This window comes from Sturnus vulgaris, chromosome 2 (assembly GCF_052056855.1).
Source record: "Sturnus vulgaris isolate bStuVul1 chromosome 2, bStuVul1.hap1, whole genome shotgun sequence".
In the NCBI taxonomy this organism is placed as follows: Eukaryota; Metazoa; Chordata; class Aves; order Passeriformes; family Sturnidae; genus Sturnus; species Sturnus vulgaris.
In genome coordinates, this window is record NC_142244.1 from 22998941 (window position 1) to 23021056 (window position 22116).

The following is a 22116-nucleotide window of genomic DNA, read 5'->3' on the forward strand; positions in this document are numbered from 1 at the left end:
CGGCTGTGTCACACATGCACCCAGCCACAGCAGGAGTCGAGTGTAACCCTGCCTTGCCCTGGCAGGCTCTCACAGCCACTGCTAGCCCAGGGGGATAGCAGTGGGTGCTGGTCCTGAAACAGCAGCCTCAGGCAGTTGTCTATTCCTTGCTCTTTGGACAGAAGAAGCCCAGCACCCAGTCTCTCACTATAGCAGTGATCTCCAGAACTGCACCTCATCCTACCAGCATCGTAGCAAGCCCAGTGCAGGACAGAGATTCAGTTGTAACACTCACCTCCAGCAGCCCCCAGCATCAACTGGAACAAAGAAACCCACAGCATCCCAGGCAGACAGCTGCTATAGTGTTCATCTCATCCCCACCAAACCGCATTGCATGCTCGACCTCCAGCACAGAAATTCCGCTCCTTCACAGCAGATGTGTGCCCCTTTCAGCTCTCTCAGCTGTACACGATGTGGCAGGATGCGATGGGAGGAGCAAGGATTGCCACCGTTCACGGGGACTTGCTCCACTTGCAGGAGAGCGCAGCCTTTCACCAGCACCAGATGAGAAACACTTGAGCCTACCTTAAGCGTAATGCTATACCTGTATGACCTACTACTTAAATTCCTGACATATGCAAGCAGAGATTTTAATCCCCTACACTGTCAAGAAACTTATCCCTCCACAGCTGACTCCTGTATTCACCCAGAGAAGGCAGATGAACGAAATTCAGAACAGACCTGACATGCTAACAGTCCTAGCTCTGAAGAAAGCCTCCCCTCCCCCTTTCCTCCCCAGAACATCCCTTTTTCTCTTGTTTTTGGTGTTGTGCAGAGGGCTTGTTGGGCTACTACCCACACAAACCACTGTGCCCTCCAGTCTAGCCTGTACTATGAGGTATAAGTCATGTCTTCTAGAAACACAGCACAGGAGAATCTTCCAAGGCAGGGTGTGCCAGGATGAGGGGCTTACAGCATTTCTCCTTTAAGGCCTCAATTTTATAATTAGATCAATAAAAGCAGAAAGATCCTCCTGCATGGCAAACCTACACCTGCTTTCCCTTACTATCATCCCCAGTTAGACCAGAACATCCTGACCAGGGCCACCCTGCATCGGTGAGTGATGATCTCCCTCACCAGACCAGTCTGCACTGGAATTAGAGTGGTGCTTCTGGACTTCTCAGCACTTAAGAATCCCCAATACAAGACGTTTTGCCCTAAATTGTTTTTCTCTTTGTTACAAAGATGCTCAGAACAACCTGCAGCAGCAGTGCTGTGGATTAGCAGGGTATCAAAATAGAAAAAAAAAACCTGTCCACACAGGATATCTCAGAGTGTTTTTATTTAACAAAAATAGCTGTTTAATTAGAAATCAACAATGTCCACATGGTTACAGATTTTCATAGGCATCATTGTTAACTCTGCATACAGCTCCAATCAGGCTCTTATAGTCACCTCATCACCACAGCAACAGCATAGCTCAGAATCTGAACAACATCCAGGTGTGGCTCCCATATATTGTGAACCTGATGACATATACAGCATAGCAAGCCTTTCTATTGTAGTTGCCACGGTTTCATGACTTTGGTACAAAAATCACTGATATTGCTGTAAGTCATTAGCTAATTTGTGACTTCCTTTTAAAATATCTAGGCTGTTCCCCATCAAAGATTTCATGTCTGTATAGAAAGTATGATTAAAATTGAGCTGCTCCTTTTGGTCACTTGACAGGAGTGCTGTATATCCACTCCCCCTGCCTTGCTCCAACTGCCATCAGACCAAGGAAGTCAAAGGACAGACTACCCCTGTCCCAGGACAATTCATCAGCTAGCATTTAATGGCTTCAGATTTTATTTTTTAAAAAAAACCAATAAACTGTAGGGAAAGGAATATATACATGGGTGGCTTCAAGTTTCCATTTCAGGATAAGGCAGTTAAGTTTACACGTGTAAATGCCAGTGCAGCTGAACCCCCCTCTTTAGGGAGCTGTTTCAGGAGGCAGCCTGCAGATGAAAAGCTTTGGGGAATGGGCTCCCCTGAGCAGCCGGTCTGGAAGGACTCCCTGGGTCCCAGGCAGCATATGCCAAACACATTAATCACACGCCTTGTGTGGTAAAAGTTGAGGCTCATAGAAAGTGATGAGAAATGTCCCAGCCAGGGGGAAACACCTTCCCAACCCCAATACTGTGAAGTTTCCATGGCACTAAAAGCAGGTGATGAACCTAAGCTGCTTCTTCAGCTGAAAGAAGAAAGGAACTCCAACGAACACACAGAGAGAAGGCACGGAGGGAAAGGCTGCATTGCACCTTCTCCCTTGCCAGCTTTCCTGTATGCTTAAACTCACCACAACCTGCACAGCAACAGGCACACTCCATAGGCATTTGCTGATGTGCTGGTCATGCTGTCTGTGTATCCAGATGCCCAAGCCCAGGACAATTCTGTGCAACACCTCTTCAGAGTTGAAGCAATTTGGAAAAAATAAATTATTTTTAAAAATAGATATGAGGCAAGTCCCAAATTGCTTAAACTGGACAAAACAAAAGAATTGCCCACTCTAAACATTCATTGTTCTGCTCATGTGGAAAGAAGAGGTAGAACTAGTGGACAGAGACCCACCAGAAGCATAAAGGCATTTTAAAATAACAGTGGAAAAATGACAGACCATAATCAAAGCCTCAGGCAATCATTCTGCTAACTACCATAATTGAAGGTGTCAATTAAATCACCACAGTCACAATTCTCCAGAGGCACAAAGAATAGCTTAAAGTCCTGTGAGTTACCTTCCTTCTCAATGCTATACTGACATTCACCACCCCCTGAAACAGTCCAGCCCATGGATTGTGAGGCAATGACTCTTGTAATCACAGGAACCTGCAGCTCTAAGGGACAAAGTTATCCAAGGGTCCCTTGAATTAGCATTTTGCCTATTTCAACTTCCTCTAAGTTTCCCCTCCAGTTACAGTCCCTCAGGCACAGGCCTTCGTGGCTGCTGATAGCCCATCCACCAGTGCCACAAATTGCCCCAGGACACACTTATGGTTTTGGGGAAGCACCATGATCAGCTAAGGTAAACCTCTGGCAGCAGGGATGACAGACAGGAACAGGAGAAACAGTACAAGCTCCTCAAGGAAGCATGTGCGTATGCAGAAATGTAAGTGTACCAGTCCTCAAAATGGAGCATCCAGCATCACAGGGCAGCTTCAGCAAGAGTCACACTGCAGAGCACAGTCCTCAGGCCACCTCCTATCCCAGGCCTGAGGCTCTTCACAGGGAGATCTGTTAGTGTGCCCTTATTTCTGCCCTGTAGCAGCACTTCATGACAGAGAGCAGCAGTTGACCAGACAATCACAAAACTGCCCGCAGATGGACAGTGTTAAACTAAAACCTCCCAAGGTCCTCATTCTTTGAGAAAACTTACTGTTCTTTGCTGCACATCCCATACATGCAACAGAAGAACAAAAGGCATTTTAGAAAGAAGATATTTGTTCTTACGTATGTAAGAGCTAATACATTTACCTTCTAAAATGTGCTACTAATATAGTATAACTATAGATCATTTTTATGGATCAGTCACAATTAAGGTGACGGCCTTGGGAAGAAAAGGCAGAGATTCAAAACAGGCCTATATCTTCATATGTAGTCCCCAAGAGTCTTTGCTTGGTGCACTACTGGCTTTCAGGAGATCTGCTTTGCACCTGCTCTTGTCTTCTGTAAGCTCTCACAATACTGCAGATGCCACTGACCAAGAACACCAATGAGATGGCCGCAAAGTAAGAAGCATAAATCATGTACTGCAGAGAAGAGGAAAAGAAAATAAAAAGAAGTGGTTAAACCAAGCAGCTACCAGATTTACAGGAATGCTAATAAAATAAATGAATTCCCTTCCACTTCTACAATATCAGGAGTAGGTTGTTATTTCTCTGTCAAATCCTTGACCCAGAAACAGGTAGCTGAGAACTATTACAGCTTGATTTATCTTCCTCCCTTCCCTAACTCCCATCAATAAAGGTAAGAGCATCTGTCATACCTGGGTGAAGATGTCCAAGCCAAGCCCACTGGCATCCACAACAATCACAGTGAGCAGAGTCTGAAGTGCTAAGGCAATGAAAGTGTTGACCCCAAACACCAGCGCATACCGCTCCACACTAAGATTTGTGGCAATCTGGAACCTGGAAAGAAAGCGATGACCAGAAACATAAGGGAAAAAAGCAGGGGAATGCACGAATGGCAGGAACATTTCTGGACAGAACGACTATGCAACCTGAGAACTTACATTGACTAGTTTAATATTTTACACAGCTAAATTACCTTGCACAGATAGTGTTCTTTTCTAAATAGGATCACAATGGACTGAGAAGCTAGAAGAGACCCACAGACACATGCAACTCCTTTTTTTAAAAAAAAAACAACCCAACCCACCACTTAGAGAACTCCGTGAGTTTCAGTGTTACGGAAGCAATCCTGCTGTCTGATGTTAAAGGTCTTGTCACGTAGAGAAGATGCAATGCACTCTGACCCCAGAGAGCTGTTAGCAATCTCAAAGCTTCAGTCTGTTGCTGTGTGGTCCATAACCTTTTGCATCCTTCTAACCAGAACTCTCTTTGCAGTTGCCAGTTTCAGCATCACCCCTCTTCTTGTGTTTGAGCTGTCTTGGAGTGATTTTGTGGTTCAAAACTGTTGGAGGTTGAACTATTCCTTTTTCTTTCAGTGGAATTTTCTCCCATTGTTATGCTAAGTAATTGTGGCTACACCTTGAAACGACACATAATGTTCTCTCGTAGGGGGGTGAACCGGAAAAGGAAAGGTGGGACGGGGGGTCTGGAGCGGGGACTCTCTCTCGCTTGGCTCGTGAGTGGGAAGACAGCCTGGGCTCCGCTCTGGCATCTTTCCCCTGCCATCCCAGCACTGAGATCCACGCTCCCTGCCTTTGGACATCGCTCTGCTGCTCTCCCAGCTCACCCTACTATCTCCGGACACTCTGCTGAGCACCACGACCGACACCGTGAGGGGGAGTCACTTTCCCCATCCCTCTCACCCCTGGGCCGCGGCCGCCATCACCCAGCCCTCTTCAACTGCGCGGGACCTGCCCTGCCCCCACAGCACCGGTAACAGCACAGGGAGACGGCCTGCGGCCAGAAGGGACTGGAGCGGAGCTAGACTGTTCTGTTGCCAATTTTTATAGCTGTTGTTGTTTTCTGCCTTGTTAGATACCAGTAAAGAACTGTTATTCTTATCCCCATATCTCCTGCCTGAAGGCGTCTGAATTGGACCTAAAATAATTAAAAGGGAGGGGGGTTGCACTCTGCATCACAGAAAAGGGGCTCCTGCCTTTCCTTAGACCATACCTGTCTTTCAAACCAAGACAGATTTTGGCGTCCAACGTGGGGCATTGTCTGAGGGCATTGAGAGAGGGGTAGAAAAGGGGATAACAGTTCTTAAATTACCCAAGCTTGTGGTAGGTGACACCATGCTGTCCAGCTTACCCTGGATTGGCCTCCATGTGGTCACTGCTATATCTCTCCCATTTGCAAGCCCTTTTTTAAACATGAGTTTCATAACCAAGGTTACTGTGGCTATTATCCAGCTTATTATGTGGATTGATCAGTTGAGGAATTCATCAATTTTTAATTTTCTCTGGAAGATGGCCACATGGATTCAGAGCTATCACACTCTAAGTGTGTGTTTCTGGGGCTACTTCAATAATGGTACTTACTGTGAGGAAGTGGCAGCAGGTGAAATTTTTTCTCAACCCATCACAGGGTTTTTGAAGTTCACCCCACCAGTCTTCAAGGGGCTCCAATCCACTTTAAATGCTAATGACATTATATTGTGGCTAGTGTTGCTTATATCCCTGTTCAACCTGTTCTATCTAACATTCAGAGATAAGGGGAGATTGTCTTGGATAACAACCCTGATACCTACTCCAGGGATTAGTGATGTTACCCCAGAGCCTGATCCTGCCCAAGAGACTAGGGAGTTTACCCCAGAGCCCGATCCTGTCCCAGAGACTAGGGAGGTTACCCCAGAGCCTGATCCTGTCCCAGAGACTAGGGATATTACCCCAGAGTTTGACCCTGCCCCACAGCCCACCTCGGAAAGGAACCACCCAGAATGGGTGGGGGTGCTAGCAAAGGAGATACGTGAGATGGGCCAGATGCTGAAGGAGTACCTCTCCCCAGCTGGTGAGAAACCCTCCCCCTGCCTTAAAGAGGGAGACTCTGATGGTGCAGCAGTGGGACCCACAGATGTTACATCTGTCCAGGTTCCAGCTGAACTGCAAGGGCACTCACAGCCAGCAGCAGTTGCCCCTGTGGAAACTAGGAAGTCTAAGATGAAAACAAGGCACCTAGATAATAAGGGTCAGGAAGGGGGCCCCTCACAACCAGCAGGGGAGCCAGAAGTTGAGATCATCACCGAGTCCCTGTCATACGAGAGTCTCCGTAACCTGCGAAAAGACATTGTACGACGGGGCCGTGAGCCTTTTACAACCTGGTTATTGCGGGTTTGGGACCTTATGGGTACAGGTGTGCAACTGGATGGTACTGAGGGAAGGAATTTGGGAGCCTTGACCCAGGACTCAGGTGTGGACCAGGTATTTGTAAGGGAGACAGGTCTCCTTTCCCTCTGGGAGCGACTTTTAATGAGTGTGAGAGAGAGATTTGTCCACAGGGAAAGAATGCAGGAGTACCACCAGAGAACACGTTGGAATACCCTTGAGGAAGGGATCCAAAAGCTGAGAGAAGTGGCAGTACTGGAGGTGCTCTTTGGGAGGGATGGACAGCATGACAATGACCCTGACAAGGTCAGGTGCACAGGGCAGATGTTGTGGAATCTGGCAAACCTGGGCCCATCTCAATATACCCCCTTTATTGCAATGATTGATGCTGATACCAACCAAGTGACAGTGGGTTCTGTTGCCAACAGGCTCAGGAATTATCAGAGTATGATGGCTGGCCCAGTGCAGGCTCATGTCTCTGCTGTGGCTAAGGACCTCAGAGAGGAGTTTAAGGAGGAGATGAAGGAGATAAGGGAAGAGGTGAGGAAGATCAGTGCAGCACCAGTGCGAGTCATGGACCCCAAAAGTAGAGCCCAACGCCCCCCAGCTAGGGAGAGAGGGTACACCCCACGTGCTGACCTGTGTTTTTTTCTACGTGACCACGGGGAAGACATGAGAAGGTGGGATGGGAAACCCACTTCTGTCCTGGCAGCACGGGTGCGCCAACTCAGGGAGGGGAACACCAACAGAGGGAACTCCACTAAAGTGAAGGTAGCCTCAGCCTCCCATGACCAAGGTGCAGGGTATTACAGAAGGGAGGATGATCTGTCAGATCCCCTTGAAGGAACCTCCACTATGTATGCCCAGGAGAGAAATAATAACCAGGGCTAGAGGGGCCCTGCCTCTAGCCAGGGAGAGGCACGGGAAAACCGGATCTTTTGGACGGTGTGGATCCGATGGCCTGGCACATCAGAGCCACAGGAACACAGAGCATTGGTTGACACTGGTTCACAATGTACATTAATACCATCGGGACATGTCGGGAAGGAACCTGTTTCAATTGCTGATGTTACGGGGAGATCTCAGGAATTGACTTTGCTGGAGGCTGAGGTGAGCCTGACTGGGAAAGAGTGGCAGAAACATCCAATTGTGACTGGCCCAGAGGCACCATGTATCCTAGGCATAGACTTCCTCAGGAACGGCTATTACAAAGACCCAAAGGGACTCATGTGGGCTTTTGGAATAGCTGCTGTGGCAGCAGAGGGCATTAAGCAGTTGAACACCCTGCCTGAGCTATCAGAAAACCCATCTGCAGTGGGACTCCTCAGGGTGAAAGAGCAACAGGTGCCAATTGCTACCTCAACAGTGCACCGCCGGCAGTACTGGACGAATCGAGATGCCGTGATTCCCATCCACAAGATGATCCGTGAGCTGGAGAGCCAAGGGGTGGTCAGCAAAACCCACTCACCCTTCAACAGCCCCATCTGGCCTGTGCATAAATCTGAAGGAGAATGGAGATTGACAGTGGACTATCGTGCATTGAATGAGGTGACTCCACCACTGAGTGCTGCTGTGCTGGACATGCTGGAACTGCAGTATGAGCTGGAGTCCAAGGCAGCAAAGTGGTACGCCACCATTGACATCGCCAATGCATTTTTCTCCATTCCTCTGGCAGCAGAGTGCAGGCCTCAGTTCGCTTTCACCTGGAGGGGTGTGCAATACACGTGGAACCGACTGCCCCAGGGGTGGAAACACAGCCCCACCATCTGTCATGGATTGATCCAGGCTGCACTGGAGAAGGGTGGAGCTCCAGAACATCTGCAGTACATTGATGACATCATTGTGTGGGGGGACACAGAAATGGAGGTATTTCAGAAAGGAGAAAAGATCATTGAGATTCTGCTGGGAGCCGGCTTCGCCATTAAAAAGAGCAAAGTCAAAGGGCCTGCCCAAGAGATCCAGTTCCTGGGAGTAAAGTGGCAAGATGGACGGCGCCAGATCCCCAGTGAGGTCATTAATAAGATCACTGCAATGTCTCCACCAACCAGCAAGAAGGAAACACAAGCCTTCCTAGGTGCCATAGGCTTTTGGAGAATGCACATTCCTGAGTACAGCCAGATTGTGAGCCCTCTTTACCTGGTCACCCGCAAGAAGAACGATTTCCACTGGGGCCCTGAGCAGCAGCAAGCCTTTGCCCAGATCAAGCAGGAGATCGCTCATGCAGTAGCCCTTGGCCCAGTCAGAACGGGACCAGATGTGAAGAACGTGCTCTACTCTGCAGCCGGGAACCATGGTCTGTCCTGGAGCCTTTGGCAGAAGGTGCCTGGTGAGACGCGAGGCTGACCACTGGGGTTCTGGAGTCGAAGCTACAGAGGGTCCGAGGCCAACTACACTCCAACGGAGAGGGAGATCTTGGCCGCCTATGAAGGGGTCCAAGCTGCCTCAGAGGTGGTTGGCACGGAAACACAACTCCTCCTGGCACCCCGACTACCGGTGCTGGGGTGGATGTTTAAAGGAAAGGTTCCCTCAACCCACCATGCCACTGACGCCACATGGAGTAAATGGATTGCCCTCATCACACAACGTGCCCGTATTGGAAACCCGAATCGCCCTGGGATTTTGGAGATAATTACCAACTGGCCGGAAGGGGAAGACTTTGGTCTTGCCGACAAAGAGGAACAGGAACAAGTGACCCGGGCCGAAGAAGCCCCACCATATAACCAACTGCCAGCAGATGAAACATGCTATGCTCTTTTCACTGATGGTTCCTGCCGCATCGTGGGGATGAACCGGAAGTGGAAAGCAGCTGTATGGAGCCCCACACAACAGGTCGCACAAGCTACAGAAGGAGAAGGTGGATCGAGTCAACTTGCTGAACTCAAAGCTGTTCAGCTGGCCCTGGACATTGCTGAAAGAGAGAAGTGGCCAAAACTCTACCTTTACACTGATTCATGGATGGTAGCCAATGCTCTGTGGGGATGGCTGGAAAGGTGGAAAAAGGCTAACTGGCAACGTAGGGGAAAACCAATCTGGGCTGCCAATGAATGGAAAGACATTGCCACCCGGGTAGAGAAGCTGCCTGTGAAAGTCCGTCATGTAGGTGCCCATGTCCCCAAGAGTCGGGCTAATGAGGAACACCGACACAATGAGCAGGTAGATCAGGCTGCACAGATAGAGGTGTCGCAGATAGATTTAGACTGGCAGCACAAGGGAGAGTTGTTCCTGGCTCGATGGGCCCATGATGCCTCAGGTCATCAGGACAGAGATGCCACATATAAGTGGGCACGAGACCGAGGGGTGGATCTAACCATGGACAGTATTTCTCAAGTTATCCATGACTGTGAGACGTGCGCTGCCATCAAGCAAGCCAAGCGGGTGAAGCCCCTCTGGTATGGGGGGCAATGGGCCAAATATAAGTATGGAGAGGCCTGGCAGATCGACTACATCACACTGCCTCACTCGCCAGGGCAAGCGCTATGTACTGGCCATGGTGGAAGCCACCACTGGATGGTTGGAGACCTACCCTGTGCCTCATGCCACTGCTCGGAACACCATCCTGGGCCTGGAAAAACAAGTTCTTTGGAGGCATGGTACCCCTGAGAGAATTGAGTCAGACAATGGGACTCATTTCAAGAACAGCCTTATAAACACTTGGGCTAGAGAACATGGCGTTGAGTGGGTGTACCATATCCTCTACCATGCACCAGCTGCAGGGAAAGTTGAACGGTGCAATGGCCTGCTTAAAACCACCTTGAAGGCACTGGGTGGGGGAACTTTCAAGAACTGGGAGATTAATCTACCAAAGGCCACCTGGTTAGTGAACACCCGAGGTTCCACTAACCGAGCAGGCCCTGCCCAATCTGAGCCCTTGGGAATATCAGATGGAGATAAGGTTCCAGTGGTACACATGAGAGGTATGCTAGGAAAAACTGTTCGGGTGAATCCTGCCTCCAGCAAAGACAATCCCATCCATGGAGTTGTATTCGCTCAAGGACCAGGTTGCACCTGGTGGGTGATGCAAAAGAATGGAGAGACCCGATGCATACCCCAAGGAGACCTTGTTTTAGGGTGAAATACCTATAGTACTGTGCCTATGTCTCTAACTGCATGTATGTATATATAATGTAACGGTTTAATTTGATATAGCATATTAGTATGGGAGAAATTCAGGGGTGGATAATGTTGGAGGTTGAACTATTCCTTTTTCTTTCAGTGGAATTTTCTCCCATTGTTATGCTAAGTAATTGTGGCTACACCTTGAAACGACACATAATGTTCTCTCGTAGGGGGGTGAACCGGAAAAGGAAAGGTGGGACGGGGGGTCTGGAGCGGGGACTCTCTCTCTCTCGCTTGGCTCGTGAGTAGGAAGACAGCCTGGGCTCCGCTCTGGCATCTTTCCCCTGCCATCCCAGGACTGAGATCCACGCTCCCTGCCTTTGGACATCGCTCTGCTGCTCTCCCAGCTCACCCTACTATCTCCGGACACTCTGCTGAGCACCACGACCGACACCGTGAGGGGGAGTCACTTTCCCCATCCCTCTCACCCCTGGGCCGCAGCCGCCATCACCCAGCCCTCTTCAACTGCGCGGGACCTGCCCTGCCCCCACAGCACCGGTAACAGCACAGGGAGACGGCCTGCGGCCAGAAGGGACTGGAGCAGAGCTAGACTGTTCTGTTGCCAATTTTTATAGCTGTTGTTGTTTTCTGCCTTGTTAGATACCAGTAAAGAACTGTTATTCTTATCCCCATATCTCCTGCCTGAAGGCGTCTGAATTGGACCTAAAATAATTAAAAGGGAGGGGGGTTGCACTCTGCATCGCAGAAAAGGGGCTCCTGCCTTTCCTTAGACCATACCTGTCTTTCAAACCAAGACAAAAACCAGCTTTCCTCCCAAAAGCAACAAATAACACTGAAGTAGTTTTCCTACAGGTTAGGGAACCCAGGCAAGGTCCTTTCCTCATCTGGTAACATTTCACTCCAGCCACATTTATGAAAAACTTCCCCTAGCAATCAGCACTATCTAATATTTAGAAGTAGTTACTTCAGGCTGCCAAGTGTGCTTGGGAAATTATAAACTTGGGCACACTGCCAGGCAAATATATCTCTATGCCTCAGTTTTCAACCTGAATCACAACACAAACCCTTGCAACAGACTCTTGTCACACCAGGTGTAACCTTGAGAGCAGTTTACCTTACAGAGATACTCACGTTGCTATTGTGATTAGCATCATGTAGATAATTCTGAAGATGACATAGGATCCATAGCACACCCAGATGTTATGAACAGTGTCCATGACATACACAGCAGCAGCAATAAGAAAGGAGAACAGGGCAAGTGCCACTTCACCCCACATTGCCCAGGATGTTTTTATGTGACCCACAACAACAACTGCAACAGCTCCTGTGAGGGGAAGGAAACCATAAATCTTAGTAATTACAGTTGTAGCAATTTGGAGATGGTGCATTGGGAGCTCTACAGCCCCTAACAGCCAAACATGAATGAAGTAGAGCACACGAATGGAAACGCCTCAGCAGCTCTCCTTCCTGACCTCTCCCTCACTTGGAACTCTGCTGTAAACTTTCATTTACTTTTAAAGGAACAGGAAAAAAAATTACATAGGTCAATGCTGACTGCCTCTAAAGTCTCCTCTCTGGCTCCAGAAGCACAAAAGCCTCAGGCCTCAGACCATTGCCACTCAGTCCTCTGTGCTTGACTGTGGCAGTGCTGTAAATAATTGGGCAATTTCTGTTGAGAAATGCAAACCCTAGTTCTCAAAAGCAGTCGCCTAACTATTTAGTGGTGCTTTAGCAGAGGGCAGGAAGGAGAAAGACACTACTTACTTTTGTTAGAGCTCTCTCCCAGGAAGCAGAAAAACTTACTGTCATCTGCACATTGGGCTGTAAGAGCAAGTAAGATGAGGAGCCCAAATCCACATCTCCTGAGATGCAGCCTAATCACAGGGCATAATCATGCACTATTAATTGTGCAAGTACAATCCTTTACAACCCAGACAGGTTTGTAACTCTGGCTGGATTTTATGAAGGGGGGATGGGGATAAAAGACAAATTATAAGATGAGAAAGCATGTGGTATTTCGTGCAATTCAATAAGCAGACAAGGTGTGTTTCATGCGCTGTCATAGTTGTAACTACTGAGAAGCCTAAATACATGTTACGTTAATAGAAAATTCCCATTCCAAGTAGGCCTTGTTCTGCAAACAAGCCAAATAGCAACCAACAGCATAATGGCTGTACACAGCAAACCAGACAAACAGCATACTGACAAAGGGAGGTTTACAGGACATCTCTGAAAAACAGGATTGTGTTCAGCAGTAGACCACTGCACAAAAGTGCTACAGTACAGTATCTAAGCTCTTTGTAGCCCTTACGCTGTCTTAGAAAAGCTTCAAGCACACCAAGACTCCTTATGTACCACCAGTTTGCACAAGCCTGCAATCCTATCAGACCTTACATCAGTCTTGCAGACTGGTGAAGAAGGGCACTATGCCAAGGGAAAGAATTTCTTTTCCCCCACTAATCTTCTTGGTACCTGCTGTGACACAACTTGACTAACATCTTGTCTTTGATAGTCTGGCTCCCCCAGTAGCAAAACTGTTGAGCTGCAAAAAGAAGCTAAGTCCTAGAGCATACTTCCTACTGTCACAGCAATTCTGAAATTTGGGAACAGGCATGAGGATCTCACGGCAATTCATGAAATTGTACTCTCCCTATGTGCCAAGGTTGTATCAGCCTGACGCCTAATTAAGATATTCAGTTTCTGTCCTTCAATGAGACACATTCAGCTGATGCAGTGGTTTCACAACCCAACCTGATACAGGATTGCCACACTGTGAAGAAGGTGCAGGGATGCAATCTAACAGTCAGCTGCTCTCCCTAGAAGGAGTACTATTTTCCTTTCCCAGGACAGGGAGCCAACAGCTACATGAGTCACCACGCCAACTTAAATCTGTCTGCAGGGCAGAGATGGCAACAGCACCTGGTGCAAAGGTTGCCGAATGCTGCTCCTAACTAAGCACAGAATGACTAAGAGCATTCTGCCGCAAATGGCAAATCACATCTGGGATGCAGCAGGAGAGGTATTTCTAGTACAGAAAGAAGAGTGAACAGCACGTCCTTCTATGAGTCTGAGGCCTCACCGAATAAAGTTGAGTGCAATTCTGATTATCCACCTTAAAAAGAATGTAACTCAAACCAGGTTTGGTGCAAAGATGGACTAGTAAGGAAGAGAACAAAGAGTTTAATTTTACCAAAGAACAACTAGAAAAACCTGTCTTGTCTGGCCCACAGCAAAGATTTTTGTCCTAAAATACAACGTTGGCATGACATCAGAGATAAATAAACAGCTCATTAATAAATTCAAACTGGAAATCAGAAGTTAAAGCATTTGCATTAGCACTTAGGAAGGCAGGTCACTGCATGCTCATTCTTAACAGGTGTTAGGACTTCCAGTCATGTCACACACTTCAAGCTTTTAGTTGCGACTATTAATTCATTCAACTTTGCTTTTTTCAAGCAATTAGTCTCTATCAACTGGAAGGATTCTGTCTTTTGAGTAGTTCATGCTAATTTGCCTGAAAACACCACCCAAAATTATTCAACTATTTATAAAAATGATACTTGAGGAAAAAAAATCAAAATGGGAAACTAAGAACTTCAGTCTTACACGAGTTTAGGTCCATTGTTCACAAGCCATTTAAAAAGGGACCTCGTTATCAAATAACCACGATAAGGTTTGAAGAATACCCTTCCCCTCTTTTTTTTTTATTTTTTAAATTGTGGTGATATTAGGCCAAATTATGGGTCTTTTCTTCCTTGATACTAATTCTTCTCCTTCTGGGACAAAGGCAGGATGGTAGAGGAAGACAATCCAAACAAGAAGTAAGAGCGACAGCTTCATGCTAGAGTAGAGAAACAATGTATGAGAGCAAGCTATTTTAGGGCAGGTTTAGCACACCAAGGACTGAATAGACAAAGTTGCCAACAGTTTCAAACCCAACGAAAAATGGGTTGTGGACCAGCATTTAGAACTATAAACCAGATACAGCTTCCTACTCAACTTCAAAAAGGGGCTGAGCACGCTCAAGGGAGCACTAATAATTTGTACCTTGGTTTTTTTTGCCCCCAAGTAGGTGATGTCAACAGCAGATTATGGAACAATGACTCCATCAAAGAAAAGGGACACACTGCAGGAACATCTAGAAAACCTCTGTAAGGATATGTTAGCTATTTTAAAAAGGTATTGTCCTAGTTCTGATAATTAAACAGTATTAAACAACTTCATAAACAAATGCTTGTGTTGACTGACCTACCTGTCCCTTTTAAGTAAACCAACTTCGTTCATCTTAATAGCTTCTGCTCCTAACAGTGCTGAAATGACTAACCATGGCTCACTGCATGCTGTGTGCATACAGGAAACCTTCATAGGCTCCTGGAGGAAAACCACACAGGGCCCCATGTCTGACTCTGAGTGGCTAAAATAAACATAACCCCACTGTCATGGTGAGCCAAGAACACACAGTCAGCCACATCCCTGGAGCCTTCTAACAAGTATTTCAGAATGAAGATTGGCTTGGGAGTTTCCTCTAAACACCTACGTACTGGATTACAAGAATTAGGGCTGCTTCAGCAACTAACTCACACTGAGCACCCTACCTGTGTATGTCAGGGAAGGCTCACCCCAAATGCCAGGGTTTACCTCTCCTGCATGACTGGGGAAATGCATGGCACTTCCAAATCATGCTCTTGCGACCTTGAGGGAAATAAGACATTTCTCACAGCAGAGCAGGAGTTAAGCCAGAAGCTTACCCAGGAGTGTTGAGGCTGCCTCCACAGCACCATTGTAGATGTCTGCTCCATGAGAAGGCAGTACCATCTCCCACAGGCCCTGAGCGTAGTTGATGACCTGAAAGTAGCCACAGGTGGACAGTGCCCACCACACAGACCAGCAGAGCATGGTCCTGGAAGAGTAGCACTGCAGGAAGTCCTGCCAGAGATCTTTGAGCACCTTTGCGATGTCTACTTTCCGCTTCTGCATAGACTGGAGAAGGAAGGGGAGAGAAATGTTAAGTTTTTGAATTCACACTGCTCCACAAAATTGCCCCTTTCAGGTGATCTGATGACTGGTGAGTGACAATACCACTCTTGGACACACCCCTCCCCACAGAGTGATGAATAAAAAGTTTTCCCACCCACAGTCTCTGTGCCAAACAGGGCCATATCCTTACATGCACAGGAAGGGTTCAGACCCAAGCACCCCTCCATCTCTGGCTTTCCCCAGCAGAGACCAGGGACTGCCACATGTTATGTGAGCAAGTGAAGGGTACCAGAGAAGAAACACCACAGAACAGGACCCAATATCCAACTTGACAAGACAGGATCATAAGCCAGTCATTTACATCATAAAGGCAAAAAGTATCACTGACACTTTTAAGTTCTGATTCAAATTAAACCAAATTTTGTAGCAGAGAGAACTATATCTGTCCCCAAATAAGTTGATTTTCTTTAGAACAGGCACTGAGAGTTTGCTTCTTTGAGTATTTATAATCTCATTACCACACACTCTATCCCTGTTAAAGCTCACCAAGGCTTCAAGAAGGTGAGAGATGTCACCTAGGGATCTAAAAGGAAGCAGAAGTCACTTCCACCAGACACTGCTGTTGCCAATGACAGCTCCTGCACATACAAGTGCCCTGACAAATGGCATGAGATAAAAATGAAGAGTTTCACTCCAAATATTTCTAGAAAGAGCATGAAAGGGCGCAGACTCTTAAAAATAAGTGAAAATAGATAAATTCTAGCAACAGGGGATGACAACCATCAAAATTGCTTTTACATACAGACTGTTACAGTCCTGCTCTTTACCATGTGATGTCAACAGCAGCAGAGGTAAAGAGCATGTCTTTACTTTGTAGACAAAAGTTCATGGTTACATTTGCTGCATGCACATGTGTACAGACATAGTGTAGACTCTGTAGGGCAAGATCCTTCTAGTCTGAGTTGGAGGAGCAGTTACTTCATGCGAGACTGGGCACAGCCCCAAGGCCCACCCAGCACCTCAGGCCCCTGTGAACTTGGATTCCCTGCAGGGAAACATACAGCATTGTCACAGGATGAGCTATTGCTCATAACATTGTGCTGTCACATGTCCAGTTTCAGAGTGGTTTCCAGACAGCAGCAGCAACTTTGAGCTCGTGGCATCATGCCCTTTCCCTGGGGGAATCATGCAGTGTGTGCCTGGGAAAGACTATTTCCCATGAGCAATAAAACTATTTTCAAAAGATTTTTTCTAAAACCCCAAAAGACCACAGCCTGAAACCTGTCCTGAACTTCCTTTCTTCCACCCCTTCAAGTATCACTGACTTCTAATCCTTATTAAACACCACACAGTCCCACCAGTGCTTTGCCAATGGCATAACTCTTGCTCTGCATGTGGATACTATTCCTTCAAAACACAACAGAACAACTTGGGAAGAGGTGAACTTGTGGCAATGTAACTTTAGCACATAACTCTCACACAGATGATTTCACACGAAGCTCAAGTTTAGGTGCAGGAAAACAAGAGAAGGGAATGGTCACACACAGTGCAAAAACTGATTTGGCTGTTCAGCCCCAAGCATGTGTCTGTTAAGGCAGAAAGGCCCACCTGCCGTGCCCTGCCCTGGCAGTGCCTCTTCAGTACAATTATTCCTACAGCCACCCATGTTTGTGAAAATGGTCGCTGTTACCTCAGTAAGAAGGACAATCATCATGCTCCAGTGCTCCTCAGCCTTCAGCACCTGGTGTAAGTGACCTCTGGGGAGTTAGGCAGGTGTACTTGCTCCTTTTCTAAACTTTTCTCCACTACTTTGGTACTACATGTACTCTCACAGGAGAGGCGTAAGGCAAACAAAAGGGACGGATAAGTTATATGTTTACGGCACAGAATTTGTCTTAACAAATACCCTTCAGCACACAGGCATAACTCGGGTAAAAATATCCTTGCTCACACAAGATCGTGCTAGATGGGGCAGGATTAAGTCCCTGGAATGTTAATACCTTTAATTCTCAGTTGTAGCTGGAGAAACAGAAAGCAGCCCTGGATGCTGCCTTCCCCAAACCAGCTCACTGTGATTTACTTGCTAAGAAATACTTACTGCTGACTAATCCAGCAGCTACGCCTACCTTCTGGCTTGTCCTCAGAACCAGCATGGCCTCCTTCTGTCTGAGGAGCAAAGCCGGCCTCTCCCCAGGGCCTCGAATCCCCCTGCCAGGATTCTCCAGTTTGCATTCTCTGGAGCAGTGTGGCCAGCAGGGACCTGCCCAGCAGGCAACTACACACTCACACTGGGCCTCAAAACTGGAGGCTGCTCACCCGTGGTGGGACCCAGCACATCCCTCCACCAAGCAAGGCTCCCTGCATTTGTTTCCACACAAATGACTTTGCCAAGTTATGCAGCCCACAAAAGCCACAAGTCAGGGCACTACCTCGGTGTTCTCAAGGGCTGCATTAAGCTGATATCATGCAGATGTGCTTCCTGTTATTTATCTACATTTTGCCCTTCTATAACTAATCAACATCTGCTTCCAAGTGCCCTCAAGAACTACTGCAGTTTCCTTCCTAGACCAGTTTCTTTCCAGGATCATACAATAAACCCCAATTACTACACAGCATATTACAGCAAAACTCTCACAACAGCTGGAGTAACAATGTCAAAACGTGAGTACAAGAAGAATTGCCTCTTTTCTGTAAGTCACTGGGTGCATCCAGAAGCACACACAGACTTTGAAAATATACTCAATGTTTAGTGTCCCAGAGATGTCCCTTGCTTTGTACCATTGGATGGCAATCTGATGCCCATGGCATTCAAACTGCAGCCTTGTGAGATATGAAGAGCAATTTCAGAAAAACTAAGGAGCACCCTACCATGCTCAAACAGCAGAAGGATGTAATAATTCTCCCTGTGCCATAAATAAGGAAGTGGGATAAGTAAAGGGATGCCTTTTTGCTGTTAGATAATACATCTCTAGTGCTACATACATATATGCATGTGTGACAACTATGTCAGTATGGCATCTTCTACTCATGTAAACTCAGGGCACAACTCACCTGTTTCTCTGCTGAATGGCCCTCCCCATTTAAGGGAACTTTCGTCTCATCCTCCCAGCCAGGTGCTCTCTGCACATCGGGATGATCTTGGACAGCTGCTCCATTTTTACAGTCCATGACTTTCATTTCACAACTAAGCCGCTGACTCGAGAGGTGGTGAAAGAAAAGGCTTTTTTGTGGCATGGGCAGGAACCACGCCGTGCCAAAGGCAATGGATATGCTGGTTAAGGAGATAACGTTCAAGCTGAAGAGGGACCATCCCGCCACTGACACAAGCACCTGCCCAGACACCGAGCCCACTGTGTAGCCCACCAGGGTGGCACTTCGGCAGTAGCTGGTGACCTTCTGGTACAGGTTGATATCGACGACACTGTAGATGTAGGAATAATAGGCGATGTCGGTGGCAGTCCCCATCCCGTAGAAGAACTCGAGGAACTGGATGGCCCGCAGCCCCTGGGCATACAGCAGCATGAACCAGGTGACGATGAGGCTCAGGCCCTGCAGCAGGACCACAGGCTTGTACCGCAGGTAGTCCGTGGCCAGGAACACGGGGAAGAGCAGCGCCAGGTAGGAGTAAGTCCACACCGGGTAAATCTCGTTGAACACCTGCAGGAAGGAAAAGACGGCGTCGACCGCCAGCACTCACAACACACAACAGCACGAACAACATCTAGACATACAGACACACAGACAGACGAACACCCCGCTGGAGTGTTGGGGGGGAGGAAGGCACACGGGGCCGCAGTACCTGGGTCTCGGATAGGTTCTTGTGCGGCTCCAGCAGGTACCGGGTGAGGAAGGGCTCCGACGGCCGCACGCTGCAGAAGAAGCCGTAGGCGCAGAGCAGCGCCGTGGGCAGCGCCCAGCAGCACGTACCGCCGCCGGCAGGAGCGCCGCGGGCGGAGCGCCGCGCCGGCCGCCCTCCGTGAGAGTCCGCCATGCCGGGCCAGGCCGAGCCGGGCCGGCCCTGAGGCGCTCCCGGGGCCGGAGGGGCCGGTACGGGGGCGTCCCGGTCACCTCCAGTGAGGCGGCTCCGGCCCCGGCCCGCGGTACTGCACCCCACGCTGATTGGTCACCGCTGAGGGGGCGGGGCCGAGTACGGCTCTCAGATTGGGCTAGTCCGCCTCTGTGGGTGGGGCCAGCGGCCATGCGCGCGGAGGGGCGGCCCGGGGCCGAGGCCGGGGCCCCCGCGGGTCGGTCGCAGGCGGAGCTGCTCCTGCCCCCTTTCCAACGGGGCAGGTACCAGCCTTCCCTGGAAACCCGCTCAGCACAGAGATCCCTGCCGGCTCTGCTGGCCTTCTTCGGGCTGTCGGCCGCCGACCTCTGCCACTTTCTTCCCTTTCGCGAGATAAGAGCTTGAATCACTTCTATGGTTTAATAATGCAGCACCTTGTTGTCCGACCAGAAGAAATATTAGACAAGCAGAGGAAATAAAACTAAAGTTTTGCCCAGTACTATTGTTCCTACAGCTTTGCCAATCCTCTGAACTATTTGCTGTTTTTCGTCTCAATCTATTCCTTTCTATCTACATGATTTGCCTTTCCCTCTGCTCCACTCCTTGATCTCCACGACGTTGGTACCACTGCTAGGGCTTCCTACTTTATACCTACGGTTTGTTCTCTAAACTGGCTGATACCAGAGAGAATTCATACCAGGAGCCAGGCCTCCCACCTGGGCAATTGCATATCCTTCCTCCTAGGCATCTAGATATACAGAGTTGGGTGGGAAAGAACAAGTTCTTCTCAGCCCCAGAACAGATTCCTCATAGTGCAGAATTTTACTATGTATCACTATTATATGTTTATTACTATTTTATTGCTGTAATCACCATAATCATACCTTAGCTACATACATAGCTACAAAGAGGATTTAGGCCATAAGGTTACTCAGCTGTCTGTAAAACACAGCTAAATATTTTGGTCTTGATCATCTGGCATCAGTTGTTCGCTGCTTTCTGGCTATCTTCTATGTCCAGTGAAGTTTCCTTTCTATTGTTCTCCACGTTTTCCTCTGTAGAAAACCTGTAAGGCTTATTAGGAAAAAAATATATTTCCATATATCTACCCTTTGGCTTGAAGCAAAACTCTACATACAAAGAATTAGTTCCCGTTAATATTGGCATCCATTTCAGCCACAGGCAAGGAACGGCTGATCTTTTCAAATAGCACGGTTAGAGTGAAATGAGCCGAAAAGAACGACTGATAAACGCGTTGTCAGGGGTTCCGTCTCACCTAGCAGCGCCTCTGTCCTGCTGGCATGTGTCCCAGGAGCAGGTGATAAAGGGATATGGGCTGTTAGCCGGGTGTTGTGCACCCTCTGGCCAATCGGGGCCATCGCTCCGTGCCGAGCAGGGGAGGGAGCAAAGAACAAAACCTTGCAGTTCTTGGTGTGCCCTGCCTAGAGCCTGCTCACAGGATCTCATGGGCGGCCTTGCTCTTTTCCGAAACAACAATCCTTAGGGTTGTGCCACTGGAACTCAACTGCTGTTTCCAGCGGATTAGAATGTGTTTCAGTTCAGCCCTTTTCCTTAAAAAAAATACACAGTCAGTCAGGCAACCTAGATTTCTCCTCCAAAAACTGGAACAGGAAAAGAAAATGCAAAATTTTGATTTAAGTACCCCATGTTTTCTCAGAGTTTCAGTTTTGTTCTCAAAATAACTCACCTTGTTTTATTTTCATGGGATATTTTCAGCCTTTGGGAACAAGATAAAATTTCATTCCCTGATTTTTTACTTCTATCTTTTCTTTCTTAGCCTTCTTCCACATCTTTTCTTTCCATCTCCTCACTCTACTAGAAAATGTAAGGAAAGGTTAAACATTTTTGATAGTAAAACCCTCAACTTTTCCAACATTTTTTTCTAAGATGGAAGACAGAAGATGTGAAAAGTGGGGTTTCTTACTCTTTCCTTAATCTTACTATTTCCTTCTTCTCTCAACTTCTGGCCTGCAGTGTATTGTGGAGGAATTAATAAAACATATGTGCATGAAAAGTTCTCCTAAAGTCTTGCCACGTTGTTTAGAGAAAATCTTCTGTAAATTAAAAACTTTAAAAACTGCACTCTCGTGAAGCTTCCTCAGTATGTGAGAGCATGAAGATTCTACAAATATTTCAGAAACTATCCAGAAGGAGAGAATAAAACTGATTTGTCTTTTGCTGAGCACAGAAATGTGACAAACAGCAGCAACCACTTTCTTTTATTATTTTGACCATTGTAACTAATCTGGGGAAGTAGACTCCTTTAACTAGTATCTGTGTTGGAATGAAACAGAATTAGCAAGAAGAAAACAAAAATCCAAATTACTTATGAAATGCAAGATGATTAGTTTAGATCAAAGCCTATAGATTATAGGTATCTGTTAGAACAGTAGACTGGATAAAACTTTGAAGGCCTGTGTCTTCCACTTCCAACCCCCAGTTGATCCTTTGATAATCTGGGGGTATTCAACAGGAAACTCATAAATATTATGCAGCCATAAATGGCCAATTTAAAACCCCTGTGTATGGGGGGAAAACACAGCATTGTAGTTCATTGGAA

The 22116-nt window shown here is 47.5% G+C and overlaps 1 protein-coding gene across 1 annotated transcript; it reads right to left on the reverse strand.

Annotated features, from left to right (window-relative positions):
- Positions 1–1304: 1304 nt before the first annotated feature.
- On the reverse strand, positions 1305–19535 carry SLC19A2 (solute carrier family 19 member 2). Its single transcript, XM_014878575.2, has 6 exons — positions 19329–19535; positions 18581–19186; positions 15301–15532; positions 11684–11876; positions 4007–4148; positions 1305–3770 (listed from the first exon to the last, which is right to left on the reverse strand). Exons 1-6 carry the CDS (start codon positions 19518–19520, stop codon positions 3645–3647), a joined length of 1491 nt encoding a protein of 496 aa, XP_014734061.2. The 5' UTR covers positions 19521–19535; the 3' UTR covers positions 1305–3644.
- Positions 19536–22116: the final 2581 nt, after the last annotated feature.

What these genes read in the sequence shown, in the direction of transcription:
- SLC19A2 (XM_014878575.2), bottom strand. Translation starts at nt 19,520, where the DNA reads ATGGCGGACTCTCACGGAGGGCGGCCGGCGCGGCGCTCCGCCCGCGGC. An exon ending in GGCAGCCTCAACACTCCTGG is followed by an intron (nt 11,877 to 15,300) that starts GTAAGCTTCTGG and finishes TTCCCCTCACAG; the next exon opens with GAGCTGTTGCAGTTGTTGTT. An exon ending in GCTTGGACATCTTCACCCAG is followed by an intron (nt 3,771 to 4,006) that starts GTATGACAGATG and finishes TCTTCTCTGCAG; the next exon opens with TACATGATTTATGCTTCTTA.